The sequence below is a fragment of the Stenella coeruleoalba genome (assembly GCF_951394435.1).
Source record: "Stenella coeruleoalba genome assembly, chromosome: 13".
In the NCBI taxonomy this organism is placed as follows: Eukaryota; Metazoa; Chordata; class Mammalia; order Artiodactyla; family Delphinidae; genus Stenella; species Stenella coeruleoalba.
This window is the reverse complement of record NC_137159.1, coordinates 67,898,420-67,917,580: the sequence shown is the minus strand read 5'-3', so window position 1 is coordinate 67,917,580 and position 19,161 is coordinate 67,898,420. Positions and strand designations below refer to the sequence as shown.

The 19,161-nt window shown below is 52.1% G+C and overlaps 1 protein-coding gene and 1 long non-coding RNA gene across 2 annotated transcripts in view; one reads left to right on the top strand and one right to left on the bottom strand.

The window, feature by feature from the left end:
• Positions 1-19,161, top strand: part of PLB1 (phospholipase B1) — a 170,180-nt gene that overhangs the window by 135,712 nt on the left and 15,307 nt on the right. The window contains exons 41-51 of the mRNA XM_079940335.1: positions 561-642; positions 1,314-1,418; positions 2,469-2,564; positions 3,116-3,187; positions 9,439-9,504; positions 12,649-12,709; positions 13,261-13,319; positions 15,250-15,317; positions 15,566-15,609; positions 15,827-15,926; positions 18,582-18,633. Coding sequence (XP_079796461.1) covers positions 561-642; positions 1,314-1,418; positions 2,469-2,564; positions 3,116-3,187; positions 9,439-9,504; positions 12,649-12,709; positions 13,261-13,319; positions 15,250-15,317; positions 15,566-15,609; positions 15,827-15,926; positions 18,582-18,633 — 805 coding nt within the window. The remainder of the gene's footprint in view (positions 1-560; positions 643-1,313; positions 1,419-2,468; positions 2,565-3,115; positions 3,188-9,438; positions 9,505-12,648; positions 12,710-13,260; positions 13,320-15,249; positions 15,318-15,565; positions 15,610-15,826; positions 15,927-18,581; positions 18,634-19,161) is intronic.
• LOC307195828 lies at positions 11,133-16,853 on the bottom strand. Its single transcript, XR_013830958.1, has 4 exons — positions 16,735-16,853; positions 15,797-15,943; positions 12,773-12,932; positions 11,133-11,647 (listed from the first exon to the last, which is right to left on the bottom strand). It is a non-coding gene; the product is annotated as an uncharacterized lncRNA (long non-coding RNA).

Below are 19,161 nucleotides of genomic sequence, written 5' to 3'. Positions count from 1 at the left end.
TTTATTATTCTTCCTACATTATATATCCATATACTCATTTAACAAATACTTTTTAAAATTTTGCTGTGCACCAGGTACTATTCTGAGTGCTCTAGAGATACCGTTTTTAACATTAAGTGTATTTTATGGATGTGAAATAATCCATAACAAAACAAAAGGGGACACAGTGGGGCACTAGTGTGAACTCAGGAGGTGTCTGAGGCGTGAGCATCAGAGGCCCCGAAATGCCAGCTCCAGCGCCAGAGCAGGCACTTGTACTTTATTTCTAAACACTGAACGTTGGCTTTTCATTGTCCAAATTCACGTGTTCAGCGTAATTTGCTGCAGGCCCAGGGCCTGTGGTCCAACACTTGTACTCTGTTAACGTGAGAGGCTGCCCACCCATACACCCTTGGGGCTTTGTCCATCCCCCTGTCAGGCCTGAAACCTGCCCTGAGCACACGCCGCAGAGCCTCCTAAGCCAGGGCTCCGGTGAGCGCCTCACCCCGCCCCACGCAGCAGAGTCAGTCTCTGACCTAAGCTTCTGCTCTGGGTCCCCCTGCCTCCCCCTCTCTGTGCAGCATTTTGTGTAACTGCGTTCTGACCCCGCGGGAGAGCTCCCAAGAGCTGGCCAGGTTGGAGGCCGTCACCCGAGCCTACCAGGTAAGACCAAGAAAGTCTCTCCTCCCCCTCGATGAACACGCCAGTCCAGAGCCCCCCGGGGGAGGTACACGGGGAAGGGAAGAGCTGTTCAGGCTTTGAGGGGTAACATCGCCCTCCAGGCCACTTCCTGGCTGAGGTGTCTCAGGCAGCCCAGTTGGAGTCATCCCAAAGGAACCCAGGTGGCAGAGTCCTCATGGCTGAGCTGTCGTTGGTGGCTCAGCCCTGACACTTGGCCTGAAGAGGGCGGCAGCCCTAGGTGCCCCATCGGACTACCTTTCCCTCCACTGCACCCTGGAGGCCCAGCTGTCCCCCCAACCTCCCACCTCCCCAACAGGCAGGCCACGCACGAATGGGGAGTTGCAGGTCCCGAGCCTGGGGGCCCTCTGGAGACTCTCCCTAGGTTTTTCTGTTCCTTGTGGGACTTCCTGCCCGGCCCTTCAGAACTTGCGGTCCACTTAAAACCAAAATCAAAAGGTGGCACAACCCGTATCCAATACTCTGGAAAGAGATTTACCATCAGGTGTGTCTGTGTTCTCAAGGGAAGAACTGAGTCAGCCCACCTGTTGAGGGAGACGGGGACAAGGACACTACCCACCCCCCCACACCCCTGCCCTAATGGGCACCTGGAGCCCCAGGGCCTGTGCAGAAGGCACCCATGTGTGTGTCCCCAGAGCAGCATGCGTGAGCTGGTGGAGTCAGGTCGCTACGACACGCGGGAGGACTTCTCCGTGGTGCTGCAGCCCTTCTTCTACAACATCCAGCTCCCCATCCTGGCGGTAGGCTCCCTGCCCTCCCTGACAGGGCTGCCAAAGGGAGGAGAAAATTCAAGGCAGAAATGCCAAGTGCTTCCGTGAGAGTGAAAATAAATGGGGCAGACCCGGGCAGCTCTCCAGCTGCTGGTCTGGTGGGTACAGCTTCCCCGAACATCAGAGCTGCATTCCCAGAGGGAGTCCCACGTGAGATGTTCTCATTACTACTCATCACAGCCTCCATTTTATTGAGCACCTACTATGTGCCAGGCACTGTGCGCACCACGCATCAAATCTTCACAACTGCCTTTTGAGGTGAGTTTTATCATCCCCACATAACAGAGGCTCAGAGACTTGAAGTATCTTCCCTAAAATCATACAGGAAATAAGGCACAGAGGTGAGATTTGAACACGTCCAATTCCAGACTATTTACTTTCTGCCCCACAGCCAACACTGCAGTTATAACGGAGGGTACCGTTGCCGCCCCTGGCTCTGCTCTCCACCTGACACTTCCACTCTGAGCAGAAGAGCTCTGGGAATGGACCAGGGTGGGGACTCAGTTCTCTCTACCTGGGCCTCCATCCCAAGGGCCTGGCCTACCTGGAGGGAAGCCGGAGGAAGCTTTGAGCACCTAGGCTTTGCCCAGGCCTGCCCCAAGGCTTGGCCTCTTCTCCCCACCAAGGTCACTGGGACCAGCTGGCCAAGGGCTGGGAAGTAGCTTTTCCCAGCTGGCTGACCAAGACCTCCTCAGGGACTAGTATCTCATTCCCTCAACCATGGCGTGGGTTACGTACATGTGCCTAAACGTACGTATAGCACTTTTTTAATTAAATAAGGGGAATTGTGGGACCAGAAAGCAGATTAGGAGTTTGGGGTCACTCAAGGCTATTGATCTGTGGGACTGCTCTGATCTCCCTCTCGAGGTGAGCAGGGCCTTAGGAAGCCACAGGCGGGGAGCACCCTCGGGGGAGGAGGGCATTGAGAGGTCAACCCCAGGGGTCAGGCCCACCAGCTGCGGCCCACTATCCACCCTCTGCGCCGACGGGATCTTAAGGACGTCTGTTTCTCTCCTTCAGGATGGGCGCCCGGATGTGTCCTTCTTCGCCCCAGACTGCCTCCATCCAAATCAGAAATTCCACTCCCAGCTCTCCAGAGCCCTTTGGGTCAATATGGTAAAATACGTGGGATGTCCCTGGTTCTCTGGGATTCTAGTCTAGAGCAAAGCCCCCTAGAATGGAGCTTGTTCCTGGCCTCCCTTTGCAAGCAAGATACAGAGGAGCAGTGGCCAGCGTATCTGTGGAAGTCTGTATAGAACTGAAAATACGGAGTCCTTCTGATTCCGGGATCAACTGCCTCCCCTCTTCTGGGCTTTGAACTGCGGTGTGGGACTCTTTACATGAATGCAAGGCAGAACCCTCACGTTTATTCAGTATTTTCTATGTGTCAGCAGCTGTTCTAGGCAGTTTAAGCCATGTTATCTCATTTAAGCTTCTCAACAGCCCTGCAAGAAAAGTCTTAGGAGTTTCTGAGGAAGCTGAATCCTACAGAAGCTAAGAAACTGGCCCAGTATCCCACAGCTGGCAAGTGGCAGTGCCAGGAGTGGAAGCCAGGCCCCCTGAAATCAAATCTGAGCTCTCCCCACTGCAGGAAGCCCTGCCAGGGAATGTTCACTTCAGTGGAAACAAATTAGTACATGCACGTCTCTCTTTTCTTCCTCAATCAGCTTGAGCCACTAGGAAAGAAAACGGATACCCTGGACCTGACGGCACATATACCCCTCCCCTGCCCTGCTCAGGTAATGAGGGAGGGCCTGCTGTGCTGCTCTCCAGAAACCCAGAGCTCAGACCCCACCCATCCCCTTCACCCCGCACCACAGCTTCCCCTTTGCCCATCTTGCCCCCTGACTGGGAGAGGACGGACTTCGGAGGATGGAGGGAAGTGGAGGAGAACAGAGGGGGGTAGAAGAGGGTACAGAAACACCTGTGTCTTTAGGAGAGGCAGGTGGGAGAGGAGGCCTGGCCCCAGTAGAGGGAGACGAGCAGGGTGACGGATGTGGATTCTTGAGAAGTGGCGTTAATAAGCCAGAAGGTGGCAAGACCGCTCATTTCAGCAGTGGTACGTGGGGCAGTTGGGAAGGTCTGGCTGCAGGTTGGAGGCCTAGCAAGAAGCCAGCTGGGCTCAGAAGCTGTGGTTAGTGGTCGTCGAGCCTGCATTGGGAATGTCCGGCAGGGAGAGGGTCAGGGAGGAGAGCCCTGGAGCTGGGTGGGGGAGGGACAAGCAGGCCCGGCCTTGCCATGACTGGGGTGAGGCTGGCTGGGCTCCTTTTAAGGAGGAAGATCTAAGTGGTTGTTAAACCTGATTTCAGGCCCAGGAGTGGGGCAGGTACATGTGCCCATTGCCTTCAACCCCCTCTTCTAGCCCCTGTCTTATGGCTCTTTAACCAAATAAGGCTGAGGCCAGAGAGCCCTCAGAGGCAATGAAAGCAGGAGAGCCTGACCCGGTCTGGGAGGCTGGGTTTCCCACCTGGGTTGGGCTGCTTCGCCCTCTCCCACCCTCCCAGCTGAGCAGGGAGAGGACCTGCAGCTCCCCCGTGTGTCTGCCAGGGCTCCAGAGACAGTGGGCAGCCCTGCCTGGTATACCCCTCCCTGTCTGCTGCCTTCCCCACCCCAGTCTCAGGCCCAGGCTCAGCCTTTGTACCATCAGCTTCATCAGGAGGGTGGGAAGAAGGGATGCAGGAGTGAAGGCAGTGGTAGCAGAGGGTTCAGATGCCGGGTCCAGGGCTTGGAGCGAAGGAGATGGTCAAAAGATGTAATAATCAGTGCAATGCGGGCAAGGTCCTAGAGGGCCCTTCTGTGCCAGGTGTAAACCATTTAATTGCTAGATCCACGTACAGCGGGTTCTAGGGGAGGGACCAGGCAACCTGGGTAGTGGGGGCATTCGGGGACTCAGAGCAGTGGCTGCAAGCCATACGGGGGTAAGTATTTCAATATTTTCAGAACCCATATGGCCATTCTGAACATCAGCCATGGAAAACCCTCTCCAATCTGCCAATTCCCCTTCCATTAAATAGTAAAAGTAATCACAGCCCATTCCAGGGAGCCGTCATTTGCTCTCCTCCTCACAAATATCTGTTAAGTACCAGGTTGGAGCCTAGGCACTGGGGCAGGTAGAGCCCTGTCACCATGGGCTTCAAAGTCCCAGATCAGGCACGGAGCCCCAAAAGGCTGCTGCTTCACCCAGAATCTCAAGCCACATTGGGCTCCGCTTCTCCTCCTGGACAGAACCTGAATGAGCCATTGGTGAGCAGAGGAGAGCAAATCCAGCCTCCTGGAACGTAGAAGCCCAGCCTGGGAGAAGCGGTTGCCAGGCAACCCCAGAGCACATTCCAAAAGGATCCATCTGTTGGCCAGCCCAACCTCACCGCACCAGGCAACGTAGAATTCTGCATTCCTCAGGTCCCATCTGCTCCCTCCCATGTGCCTTGGAGCTATATAAAAGTCCACCAGCAACTCAGTGTGAGCTGACAGGGGCCAGGCAGCACATATTTTAATCCTAGCTGAGTCTAAACATAGAGGCCACAGGCAGGACCCAGCAGGGAGGAGGGGGCAGGGACGGATGCAAGCACTGGGGAGCTCTCTCAGCTTCCTGCCTGCTCCTCCCCCAGCCCCAATCAACTGCAAGTGCATTCTGCCCAGCCAGGTCGGGCACTTAACAGTATTCCATGGATTTCTGTTAGACTTTAAGGTTGCACACAGGATTTTATGGCCAACTTTTTTTTTTTTTTTTTTTTTCTTGCGGTACGTGGGCCTCTCACTGTCGTGGCCTCTCCCGTTGCGGAGCACAGGCTCCGGATGCACAGGCTCAGCGGCCATGACTCACGGGTCCAGCCGCTCCGCGGCATGTGGGATCCTCCCGGACCGGGGCACGAACCCGTGTTCCCTGCATCGGCAGGCGGACTCTCAACCACTGCGCCACCAGGGAAGCCCTGTGGCCAACTTTTGATCAGTTGCTCTGTGGACTGTGACTGTTGTCCCCTTCCTGCCTTCATGGCCTCTGCCCGCTCCTTCCCTAACCCAGGGCTGCTGGCTGTGGCTCCTCCTCGAGCTTTGAAGAAATCGGCCGAAGGTGAGCGGAGTCCTTTTTCAGGTCTTTTTCTTGCCCTCTCTAGACGCGTTTGTCAGAGTTAGCCACCTCCTCCGTGAATTTATTCCTCCTTGCATTCGTGGATGTAAAGCCACCTTGATTGTTCTGTTTTTCTAGCGTCTGCCCCTTCTCATCTCTTTTAATAACCCTCCTTCCTTTCTCCCAGCATCGAAAATGTGGACATTCTCCAACTTCCATGTCTCAGCCCTATTCTCTTTTCTCTTTCTTTAGGTCCCCTCACTCTGAGATCTGTCCATTACCAGGGTTTCCCGTTAAATGTCTTTGCCTAGGATCCCCCAACCTGTGTCGTCATTTCTTACTTTTTTCCCCCAAACTTGAGCTCTGTTTCTAACCCTTAAGAGATCTTTCCCCCTTGGTTGCCCTCTATGGTGTAAGCTTACCCAGAAGGCAGATTAAATATATGATCAGGGTACCCACAGAATGGGGGAACCAAGGGGAAACACGGAGAGACAAAGTGAAATAATTTCAAGTGCTATTTCATCCAGTCTTTCATCTTGAGAAAAAGCCGAGGTTTCTTGGATTCCCTTATACTTCCTTTATTGTTTAGCAGTGTTTCTCTTTTGAATTACGTATGGGGTCTATTGTCTTTTGAATGCTTTGGACTTCTAAATCTCCCATTCCTGCCCGGACCTCCTCATCATCTCAAACTCACTCATATTCATTCAAAAAATGATGTTTGAGTAACACCGTCCATAGGAACGAAATAGCTGTCTTCCCAAACTCTCTGATCCTTAGGACTTCCTATTTCTGTCCACGTTGTTGTGGCTGTCACAGTTCTGCAGGTGTGAAACGTCAGGCACGCTATCTGATAGGATCCTTCCTAGTGCTTTTCCCGCTGGCATCCTTTCCGTTCCCACTGCCACCACCCCAGTTCAGGTCCTCAGCACTTTGTGTGTTAAAGGTCACCTGATGCTTCCCATCACAGAGCAACAGAGAATTTTATAACCTTAGGATCTCAGTGCAGAGGGCCTTGGAGTCCTGTTGAGGCAGTCTCTCATATAATAATTGAACTATTCTACCACATCCCTCCCCAGGCAACTAGAGGCTATGGCTTCTACTTAAACTTCCACACGCTCAAGGCAGTACTTTTCTAACAGCCAAGTGGCTACCTGTTAATATGTTGTAAAATCAGCCTAGTAGGTCGCGTTTGGGATGGGATGATGGGATGGGATAGGATGGGAGGTTGGGATGAGGTGGGACAGAAATGTCAGAGGGTGTTCCATGCACCGCTGTTATGTCCTCCTCTCTTCTACCACTACCACCCTCCCCTGGGTCTTCTCCTCAGTTTCCTCAACTATTTATCGCAGACAAGTGTCCCAAACCCTGCCTCACGTAGTAGGTATGTCTCCTTGGAACGTGGCCCCCCCCTTAAGTTGGTGCCCGGCCCTGACAGTACACACCTGGTTTGGTCCGAGCAGCACAGAACAGAAGAAAACCAGCTCTCCTTCACGGAACTTTACACCTAGTAACACTGCCAAGATGAACAAGACCTTTTCCCGAAACCACTGACTCACGTTGCTGACTCACATCAGGTGGCTGTCGGGGCTGTGCCCACCGGCAGGCCACACCATCTTTGCACAGCTCTAACTAGGAGAACATTTCCTTGTGCTGGCCTTCAATGGGCTTAGCTTTCTACTTACTGGTGTTAGCAACCTCGCCTAGGAGAGCCAGCGGACTAAATGGGCTCCCTCTTCCCTCTGCTCAGCGCCAGGCCTTTAACCCAGTCTGACTCATGCAGACACAGTGCGGTCAACGGGCCCCGGGCACCCAGGCCGCCTGTCTGCCACTGTCCTGGACCTGTTCTCATTGTTCCCGTTCTGGCCTCACTCCCCACCGCATTCCAGTGTCTCCCTGACGCCTTAGTTCAGTCTCCCTTCTCTGGCCCCTCCCTCTACCGTTGGATCATGAGATGGAATAGGCTCTCCAGTTTGATTTTAAGCATGTCTGGAAGGGCAGGGAGCGTCTTTGCTCTCCGGTTCTTCCTGTGGTAACCACTCTGAGACTAGCTCCAGCCCCCAGGCCCTGTGCCCCATCGGGGCTCCCGTGAAGTGGGGAGAGAATGATAACGAGTGACCCCCCTCCCAGTGAGTCTCGTCTTTGAGGACCACACATTCCCAGATCTTGCAACCGTTCCTCAGCAATTACTGCACTTACTGGTTGCGCTATCCTCTGATGCTTCGCTACGTGATGCTTCTCATGTTCTCTGCCTGACCGGGTTGTAAGCCTCTGTATCCTCCCCTCATTCTGGCACCTAGAACAGAGCTCTGAACACATGGGGCTCTACAAAGGTGGGTATTTATTTATAGGATGCTCCCAGAGCGCCCTTGTCTGATGGTGAAGCTCAGGGGGCACAATAGCATTGGCCAGAGACAAGCCTCGTTAGCCGGGGCGACGCACCATTGTAAGCTCTGTCTCCTTGCAGTGTTGCAGATGGTCCAGGGCACACTTCCTGCCCTTGGCCCCGAATGCCCCCTCTGAATCATGTTGCAACTAGGAATGCCGAGACTCGGAGGTTAGGAGAGACGTGCACTGCCCAGGGAGCCAAGGTCTGTGCTGAGGGCTAGGGCTTTCATGTACCTAGATTTCATCCTCCAAGGTGACTGCTGAGACCTTCTCTTCCTCATCCCTCTGTATGACCAGCAGGGTCTTTCTCGGACCTGACTCCCGTGATCAGGAGGAATTCCCCGTGAGGAATGGCAGGAGACCACTGCTGGTCAGGAGGCTTGGCGGGTCGGGCCTGGCTCTGCACTCACTTCCTGCTCTCCACCTGGAGCAGGTCCCTCCTCCACTCTGCCCCCCAGTTGCTCCTGATCTGTAAAGCGGGGGCATTCAGGGGTTGCAGACTCAGATGCAGTGCCAGGCAGGAACACGACTGTGTGGATGGGATCAGGTCTGGGACAAGAGGAGGTGGTAGGGTCAGAACTGAAGGGCACACGCCTCTTCGGGAAGCATTCAGAGTTGGTCTTCTCTCCTCTCCCTTCCTTTCCTCCTCTTCCTTTTTAAGCACCTTTCAGGCCAAAATAGAGCGGATGGGCAGTCAGCTCTCAATCCCTGGTTCGGATCTCCAATGACCTCTTCTCCAACATTCCGGTTCTTCCTACTTACTCCCATGTTATTCCCAAATTTTCAGACCATGGCCCTTCTACCCCACTCAGCGCGTCTTGTGAAGGTGTTGACAGCCCTGGGCTGTTTGGCCTGATCTCTGGCTTATGAACTTCTTATTGCTTCACTGTCATTTTCACATTTTCTCATTACCTGCTTTCCCCCTTTTCTCCTTTGTCTACTTCCTTCTTCGACCAACTTATCACCCACAACTGAATAGACCTGGATTCTTGACTGGGCGTGTGTGAAACTGATTGTAAAATAAATAGGCGAGCAGGGAAAGAAGAGGCTGTTTCACGAGAAAAAAAACACAACCAGAGTATGTGAAGCCAACCCGAAGGGGGTAAGATACATAATTCAAAGGAGGCAAAATCATACTAATAGCAGCAGATATTAAAATACATTGATGATCATAACACTTTTTGTGAAGAAAAAAGTGCTATAATGTGAATCTCTTGCCAGAGAAATGACAAAGGAAAGAAAAATCATTCTGAGGATTAGGGAGATGTTCAATCGTCAGGGTGAAAACAAAAGCGCAGAACCCTGACTAGAACGTGTATGGAACCCTTTTTAGGCCTTTTATTGTGCATCCCTTGTCAAAGCTGTTATGTAAAACCCTCTAGGGAATGAATGAGATTATGTTTGTACGGTTCTTTCTATTTAAATGCAGAAGATCATGTTAAATAAATCTACAGGACAGGATTGTTAGTACTTAATGTTTCCTAAGCAATCTTCCAGGCTGTCAGATAACCTCTCCCTGTGGTTTCTTTTCTCTCCTAGAATGAACCCTTCCTGAGAACCCCCCGGAACAGTAACTACACATACCCCACCAAGCCGTCCATTGAGGTAACCCCCGACGCACGTCTGCCTCTCTCAGGGACAAACCATTTCCACCTCCCGGCGACTCGGGGCGTGGTGTGGGTTTCCGAGAGTTAGCTTAATCAGAAACGTACCCCGCTTACATACTGGAAATTGGAATGTGAAGAAAAGGCTCCTGAACCACAAAGTCCCAGGATCGTCCTAACATGTTCTCAAGTGTTCATCTGATGTCAGCAACCAACTAGAGGAAGTGCCTGTGGATCAGTTGTCTTTGACCTTTGCACAAACATCATTTCTGATCAGGCAGCTCAGCCTTTCAAGAAGAGATGAGGGGGAGGCGGTGGGTATGATGCACTGTCAATTTCCTGTCATTGAGTGGGAAGAACCTCAATTCCAGGGGCTGGGCCCAACAGGAAGCTGACGCATATGCAGGTGGGTCTCCAGGGCTTGCTTGGTTCAAGTCAATCATTCTAGCTCTGAGGATTCAGGGCCCATGACTTTAGGGGCAGCTACTGCAAAGATGGCCTGAAGGATCCTGAACCACACCCGGCCTTGCAGGACCGGCCTGGTCCAGACCACATGTGTCGGCCACCAGATCGAGGGATCAACCACCAGTGTCGGATGAGCACCTATGGTTTGTCCAGTCTTGTGCGAGGGGCTGGAGGGCGTTCAGAGAAGCGTCCGCGTGGTCCTGCCCTCAGGAGTTAGAGGTCGTTCCAGACTGGACACCTACTGTGTGTCAGACACTGACTCAGGAAGATAGAGCAGTGGACCAGACAGATGGGTCCCACCCCTCATGGAGCTTACAATCTACCGGAGGAGGCATCCAGTAGACAGCTAAGCACAATCATTTCATAGAGTGAAGACAGCTCTGAGGAAGGTGATGCAGGAAAGTGAGATGGGGCAGGGAGGGTGGCATGTTCTGATGAGCCGTGCAGACCACGTCAGGCCTCTCTGAGGAGGAGAGATTTGAGCTGGGATGTGTATGATGAAAAGACGCCGGCTATCTGGAGAGCCAGAGCCAGAGTCCCAGGCAGGACCAGGGAGTGCAAAGGCTCAGAAGTGGGGCTGAGTCGGGTGTATTTGATGAGAGAAAGAAGTCAGTGTGGCTGTGGGCGTGTGAATGAGGTAGAGAGTAGGTCATGAGACCAGAGGGTTTATTGAGGGACCGATCCCACAGAATCTGAATCCCTAAGAAAGAAGGTTGGACTTCAGGTGGAGCACTGTGGGAAACTGTCGGAGGTTCTAGGAGAAGGTGATGTAATCTATTTCACCTTTTTAAAGACCCCCTGACTAGTGTGGAAAATGGATTCGGGAGCAGCAGGAGTGATTGAGGAAAGACGTTTTATAAGCCAGCTGAAGCACTGAGACGAACTCACCTGAAATTATTGAAGAACCGTTAGGTGCTAAGCGCTGGGATGCAAGCCATGTGGTAATGCCACCATCCAGCCTCTCTGAATTCTCTTAGGCTCATGTTAGCCCAACAGAGGCGTGTCCCAGGCCAACCACGAACAAAATCCATTAGAATTGAAATGTCAGCTACATCTTGTCAGTTGGGCATTGATTGATTTATCTAACATGCGTATATTTATTGGATGCCTAAATGGCGCAGGCACTGTGCAAAGTGCTGGGTATACACTGGTGAAAACAGTGGTTCTGGTTCTGTCCTCTTGGATCTTAGTCTCATGTGTCTTTGCTTCTGTTGCCGGAAGAGTTAAAAACCCAGGCCTAGAAAGTGGTGGGATTTTTTTCTTTTTTTAAAATACCTTGCTATTTAAATTAGCCACAGACAGGCAACAGCAACATTACTTGAGAACTTGTTAGAAATGCAGAGTCTTAGGCAGCACACCAGTCCTGCTGTCTCAGGATCTGCATTTAACAAGACCCACAGGGGATCCGGGTGCCCTGGCATAGGGTGCCAAGTACAGTTCTTCCCTTGGAACAGACGAGAGTGCTCCATTTCCAACCTGGGTCTGTTCATCTGCATGGGATGGGCTTGTCTCTGGCTCACCAGTTCTCTGAGATGTTTCTAAAGTGCTCACGGCTATAGAATTTTTTTTAATTGCATCTTCCCCAGATATTTGTCATCTGCGCACAAACGTGTTCTTGATTTCAGTAGAACTCCCACACAGAAGAAGGACTCCATCCGTGTGATGAATTGAGCAGTTCCCTGGAATAAACTAAATTACATCAGATTAAGCAACTAATATTTAAAGGAAGTTTCATTTTTGCTCCCTTGTGAGAGGAGTGTTTTAACAAGGCATGTCTGCCTCATCATCTGACCAAATGAAAGAGACAAGCTTCCAAAGCCTTTGGCAACCACACGCCTAGAGAATCAGTCAACCGGACAACAGCTGTGTGTGGAGCCCTACTGTGCACTCAGCCCTACTGGGCTTGTCCCTCAGGCCGCTCTGGGCATATGCAAGCGTCTGCACTAGGGAAGGAACTCTATCTTTCCCCCAACTTCTGCGCCCTCTGCTTCCCTCCCCATCCCCTCCTCCAGCACCTGGCAAGTGTGCCCTATATTCCAGAGACAAGAGAATTGGACTGAAGGTATCCAGGTTATAGACGTTAATTTATATACATACAAGGAATTGTTTGGCTATTAAGTTAAATACACCAAAAGAAATGATATGCACATATTCAGAAATGATATGCAGAAACCAGAAACTTTGCAGTTGTAAAAATTTCACATTACTGTCCTAAATATATTGTAATTATTGTTTTGGTCCTAGCGTTGTAATTAGTGTACATTAGTTTCATGTTAAACGACACCACCAAAACCCACATGGAACCTCTTATGAGGCATCCAGGTCTGTGTTCCTTTGGGAGACCACCTGTTGCACACCTTCACTGTTTTCTCCCCTACTTTGGATGACTGTGGGCTCCATTTAAGGGTGTAGATAAGTTGAGGTGGGAAAGACTGTGGGTGTGCATGAGTCTGTCCGCACATCATGTGTTTTGTGCATGGCGGGTGGGGAGAGACCTATTTTCTCCTCTCTATTCCCCTCTCGCTCCATCCACAACTCACAGCTCTAGCCTCACATGATCCCCTACAGTAACATAATTCCAGCCTCCACCAAGAATTCCTTAGCTAGTTCTTCCTGGGCTGAAGCTAACCTTCCTGCACAGTGAGTGTCGGGTGTTGTGTCTTTCCTCCTGTTGATTTAGAACTGGGGCAGTGACTTCCTGTGTGAGGAGTGGAATCCTTCCAACAGTGTCCCCACATCAGGTTAGTATAAACATCATCACCCCCTTCAGTCAAGGGCCCCCTTCAGTCAACCTACACACACACCTTGGAGCCTTGAGCAGGTCTTGCTGATTCCCGTGCAGTGCAGACCTTGATCCCGGGTAGCCCATGACGAGCTAGGCTGCAGCACTGCTGGGCTCCCGGGCTCTCCACAAACCACACTTCTCCCCTTGGCTTAGTCCCGATGGCAGCCTTTCAGACCTCCCTGCCCAGTGAGGTAGGTATAGTCAGGGATTGGGGTCCTCTCTACCTGTGCTCATGACCCCCCCGCCCCCCACCCAGCTGGAGCTTTCCTGGACCGCTCCAGTGTGAACTGGGCTCCTCTCAGGATGGATGAGAGCCATCAAGCCCATCACCTTCCGTGCCTTAGTTGCTCTGAATAGATGGAAAATACAAATTTTCTAAAGCCTAAGGCTGGAAATAAGTTTAATGGGAACCTGTGGGATAAGAACAGAATCTCAGACTCCTAGCCAAGTTAATAGTTTCAAAGGAAGACCTCCACTGACCATCCATCTTTTTTCCTGTCTCTCTAGTCCATGAGCTCCGGCCAGCGGATATCAAAGTGGTAGCTGCCCTGGGTGACTCGCTGACTGTGAGTACTGAGCTGGGCCAGGCCCTGTGCGGAATCACCTCTTCCTCCACATCAGCTCTGTGTTCAGCATTTAGCCGAGAACGTACCTGTGTCCGGCAATGAGACATAGCCAGGCAGCCGCAAAACACCAGCAGGCGATTGAGAATGCCCTCCCCTCCTCCCTTCCACAGCCTGGCTCAATACCACCTCCTCCACGGGGCCTCCCCTCCATCCCCTGATAGAAGCCGTCCATCCCCCTCCCCACTGTTCCCAAGCATTTCATCTGTGTGTGTTAAGGCAGCGGTCCCCAACCTTTCTGGCACCAGGGACAGGTTTCGTGGAAGAAGTTTTTCCATGGACAGGGGAGGGGGGCAGGGGATGGGTTCAGGTGGTAAAGTGAGCGATGAGTAGCGGTGGGGAATCGCAGCTGAAGCTCCGCTCGCTTACCCGCCACTCACCTCCGGCAGTGCGGCCCAGCTCCTAACAGGCTTCGGACCAGTACTGGTCCAAGGCCCGGGGGTTGGGGACCCCTGTGTTAAGGTACTTATCCAAGTCTGCCTGCCTTTACCAGGGAACTCATCTCCTTCACCCAGACTCCTAGGATGGTGGGTCTTACCCACACACTGCCCAGCACCCGCTCACCCCATTTAAAGATGTGTTTGTGGGGGCAGAGGGGGCCCAATACCTGCAAGTAGCACAGTTTCACTAAAGGAATCGTATGGGCCAACTATTTAGCTATTGTCTGTGTGTGAGACACTCTGCTAGCAATTCAGAGGGAAAATCAGTATGCGATGTAGTCTTAACCCTCTAGAAACACTTACACGGAAGGAGATACGTAATCATATAGGGGACAAACCGGACTTGTGAAATCAGGTATTCATTTCAGTAAAGAACAACTTCTCCAGATGGGTTTGAGTGTGTTTTAATTTTGCTATGAACGTGGGGAAAGCTGTGGAAGGAAGGATACACACCAGGCTCTTAACCATTAATTGATCCTGGTAGTGTGTATGTGAGGGTAAGGGGTGAGGAGGGAGGGGACGTAGAACCTGGAGCAGGGGGCAGGTTATTAAAGTAGGGGTAAATTAGTAATGAAAACATCTTTGCATCATTTCACTGGTTATAGTGACTGCATAGTAATTTTGTAATTTTCAAAGAGGAATACTCTCTTTTTTTAAGATAGGGCCTTTAGAAAGCAACTATACTCCAATAGACATTAATTTAAAAAATAGGGCCTTTAAAAAAAGCGTTATGGAGGAGGCAGAAATTGACAAAGGTGTTAGAGAATGAACTGGAGACATAATGGCTGGAAAGGAGGAGTTTCAGCATTCCCAGAAAGGATGGAGTGGCTGTTAGTAGGCCGGTCCAAGGCCCTCATGCTTCAGATCAACTTGTTTAGACCTGAAGGTTTGTGTGGACAGGAAAGGAGGCGGTGAACAAGGAAAGGAAAGTGGAAACCAGGTCATGGTGAGCTCTGAATGTTGGTGAAGGGGTTTGGCTCTGACCCTGTGAGTAAGAGACACCCACTGGAAGGTCAGAGTCAGAGGGAGGCGTGAAGGAACAGGTGTGCTTGGCAGAGCAGGTGGGCAGCCCCGTGAGATGGGAAGAGACACTGGAGACCGTGGGGTCAGCTGGACGCCAGAGCTGTCCATGGTGAGGAGATGAGAGTCTCACCTGGAAATATGGCAAAGGGAACACGAAGAAAGGGACGGAAGCCAGAGAGGTTGGGGAGGAAGAATCTTGCTTCTTCCACAACTTGGTTACTGGTTGCGTGTGGAAGATTGGGAAGTCAGGACGACTCCGAGATTAAGTGGCCTGGGGAAAAGCTGGTACCATTTTCAGAAAAGGTAAATCCAGGTCCCAGCTGCTACACGAGGGCAAGAGGGCCCCTCCCCAGTGCCCCCAGCCTGCACCCAACCCAGCCCAGCTCTAGAGCCTTCTCTTTGCCTTTCAGACAGCGGTGGGAGCCCGACCCAGCAACTCCAGTGACCTCTCCACAGCCTGGAGGGGACTCTCCTGGAGGTGAGGGTGCTCTCCACTCATCTCTGTTGATGACGCTCCCCACAGAAGCATGGGTGGTGTGTTTCCCTGTCACCCCCTCCAGAGATGAGGCCGGGTACTCGAGGCCCGGTGCTGGGATGCAAGGCGATGGCCCGATGCTTCTGTTGTTCCTAAGGGAGATGGGAATCCTGCCCCAGGGCAGACTGTCTGGTTCTGACTCAGAAATATGATGACCTGTGATTTTAACAAATGTGCTTTCTCTTCCCCAGCATTGGAGGGGACGGCGACTTGGGGACCCACACCACACTGCCCAGTAAGTAGCAGCACGGAGAGGCACCATCACTGTGGCCGTAGCAACCCCTCCCTGAGGCCAGGGCCCTTCCACTGAGCGAGGGAAGAGAAGGTTGTCTGTAAGGAGAGAAGTCAGCCTGCCCTGAAGAGACCCAGAAGCGTCCTGCCCACACCTGTGCCCCAACACTGCACGTCCATCTCCCTCTCACCTGTGCTCTCTGCTCCTTCCCTCTTCAAAGACATTCTGAAGAAGTTCAACCCCAAAATCTTCGGCTTCTCCGCCGGCACCCGGGAGGAGACGGCCGGGCTGAATGCAGCAGTGGGAGGGGCCAGAGCTCGGTGAGTAGACGTGGGTACTGGAGGGACAGAGGAGGGCAAGGCCGAGAGATCGGGGACGAGAGAAGGGTGGTGTCTGGGACCCGGGCCCACAGACGGGCCGTAAGAGCCGTGGTGCACGGAGCATCTCTGCTGCCCGGCCCTAGAGCTGCCCCCTCACGTGGATCATCTCCTGTAATCCTTACACCCTTCAAGATGGGGACTAGCGTGAGGACACAGAGGCGTAGACCGTTTCCTGAACGGCCCAAGGTTATCAGAGCGAGGGACCAGAGGAGCCAGGATCAGACCAGGCTGAATCAGAGCCTTCGCTCTGCCCGCTGAGCTGTTAGCACCTCTCAGGGCAGCGGGGAGAAGCCCTTGAGGGTGGCCGGACAGGAAGCATGCGGCCAGGGCGCAGGGTGCCCTCCTGCTGACTCCAGCTGGTCTCCCAGCCCAGAGGAGGCTGGGGTCGAATGTGCAGGTGACAACTCTCAGCACCTTGGGGACACAGAGCAGGACCTCACGGCTGGCCGCCCTTCCCTCCTCCCTTCTCTCGCCTCTGAACCTCCAGCCCTTGACTCTGAAAAAGCCGTATGTTGGCACTCGGGAGTTAGATGGTATTGACACTAGGGAGTTAGATGGTAGAGCCTCGAAACAACATGGCGGTTGTCTGTTTGCACTTGGATTTCTGTGGTTGACAACAACCCAGATAATTAAAGTTGAAATGCCTGATGGAGTTCATTGATTTTCTGCACAGAGCGTGCTGGGTCTTTGCTTTGTAGAAGGGTTGCTGCACTCAGATCACCAGGGAAACAGAACCCGCTTGACTCACCCTGTTTACAGGGAAAGTTCCTTTCAGACGCGGTAAGGAGGGCCCCACGCTCGCTTTGAGCCTCTGAGCCACAGGAAGCGATGTCAGGTCCTCAACATCATAAGCAGGAAGAATTATTTTCTGCAAAAAATTGGGCTTCATGGGGCCATCATATCAACCTCTAGTTGCTGGTATTACCATTATTATTTTTTTTAGAGCCCAGGCTTTATTAACCAGGAATTGATTCCTTAGTCTGTTGACATTCTAGCCCCTTTCCCCGTTCCTGCTTCACTTCTCTTAAACTGCTTTTTCTATTTCACTGCTGCTTGGTGTCTCCATCAGGCAGCAAGAGTACCTGGGGAGGAGTGGCAGGGGAAGTAGCCGAGACATGCAGCTTCTTTAAAGCCTGACTTCCCCTAGTGCCCTTGAGGGCTTGTCACCCGTGGATTCCCCTGTTCATAGCTTGAACCTATTAAAAGGTTACAGGGATTTCTGTGGTCACCTTTAACCAGGACAGGCTTTCTTTATAGCTTTCTGACACACGCATCAATAGCAGTAGCATGTGAGATACGGTCCTGAATGTATTAATGAGAAACATGGCAGGGATGGTACCACGTATGCTTGGCCACATGCCCAGCTCACTGTGGACATGCAAAGATTTAAAATGCCCATTCTGTACCAGTTACTGCTTTTATGATTTCTTCCATGGAAGCCTCCATTGGCTGTATCCCTTCTCACATACATATCTTTTTTTAAATAACAGTTTATTGAGGTGTAATTGACGAGTACACTGTACGTATTAAAAGTGTACAATTTGATCAGTTTGTTATATGCATATACCTGTGAAACCGTTACCACAATCAAGATGATAAATATATCCATCACCTCCAAAAGTTTCCCTGTATTTCTTTGTAATCAATCTCTCCCTCCCGCCCCTTCCTGTCTCTACCCCACTCCCTGGGCCCCAGGTAACCACTGACCTGCTTTCTTGTCCCTATAGATTAGTTTTAATTTTCTAGAACTTTACAGAAACAGAACCATAGACTATGTACTCTTTTCTTGTCTACCTTCTTCCACCCAGCAAAATTATTTTGAGATACATCCCCATTGTTTTGTGTATCACTAGTTCATTCCCCTTTATTGCTGGGTAAGCTTCCATTGACATACCTGTCTCTCATCCAGAAGCATTCAGTTCCTCGTTCATGGCAGGTATCCAGGAGGTGAAGGAAGAACTAGTCCTGTCCGTATTTGTCTCCCCCGTCCTGTTTTGTTGCAAGTGGGAGAAGTGAGGAGATGGGGAATGGTGTGGAAATCCAAAGGAACTACAAGGAGAATAACAAAAGGATTAAAGGAATGGAGAGTGGGACTTAGAGGTAAAGGTTAAAGGAGTCGTGAAGCCTGGAAAGGAAAAAGCTGAGGGATCATTTGGGACGATGAATGTTTTCAAATATACAAAAGGTTATTTTTAAAACAGGCAGCCAAATAAGAACTGAACAGGCTCAGTTCAGTTTCATCCTGCAGCGAAAGAGCTGGATGAAGTATAAGGGAATGTCCCTGATGGGAAGGTCGAGCAAATCCCCCTGAAGTGGCTTCAGAGGAGCAGGCCTGCAGAAGGGGGTGGGGAGATGCAGATTAGCCCTTGGCAGGGTCAGGATCAATTACGGCTCCAAGGTCCAGGGCAGATCTTTGAGTTTTCTAAACAGGTTGAGATTTCTTGAGAATGGAAAGCCTTGCAATGCATTCTGAAAGAGTGAACTTTATATAACATTTTTCTTCCTGAAACATCTCCTTGCCAGGCCCAAATCCTACAGCTTGAGCCCTCCCTCGTGAGCCAGCCCTAATGTCCCCTTCTCTCCCCCCTCCCCCAGTGACATGCCGGCCCAGGCCCGGGACCTCATGGAGCGAATGAAGAACAGCCCTGTGAGTACAGGACCCCGGGCCGCCCCTGGAAGGTGCTCTGCCCGTAGCTGGTGTGGGTGCAAGCCGCCCTAAAAGAGCCCCCTCTGTATCACTGCAGCTCAGGCTCTTGGCTGGTCCTTAAGAGGGGCCAAACGAGCCACGAGGAGCAGGCCTTGCCACCCAGACGCCGCCCGTCTCTGCCGCCCCCTCCCCCCAGGGCCGGCTGCAGGAGGTGAGAGGGGCAGAGGGTGGCCGGAGGTGGCAGGCCTCGGCCTCTGGCGGCTTTCCACTTTACCCAGGAGCTGGCTTCCAGAGCCCTATTATGTAAACTTTGGCTTCTAAAATTAGGCAGCTCATTCCAACCCTTCCTCCTTCCCGCTAACCCGGCCCCTCTAAACCTCCCCACCAGCACTTTTTTAAACACTCTGTGTTTATGCCTTGGAACGCAGCGTCTGGGAGGGCTCCTATTATGGCGGCGCTGAGTGGAAAGCAGGCTCCTCCGGGGGCCGCCCCGTCCCCCTCCCAACTCTCCGTCCACGAGGGGCTCCT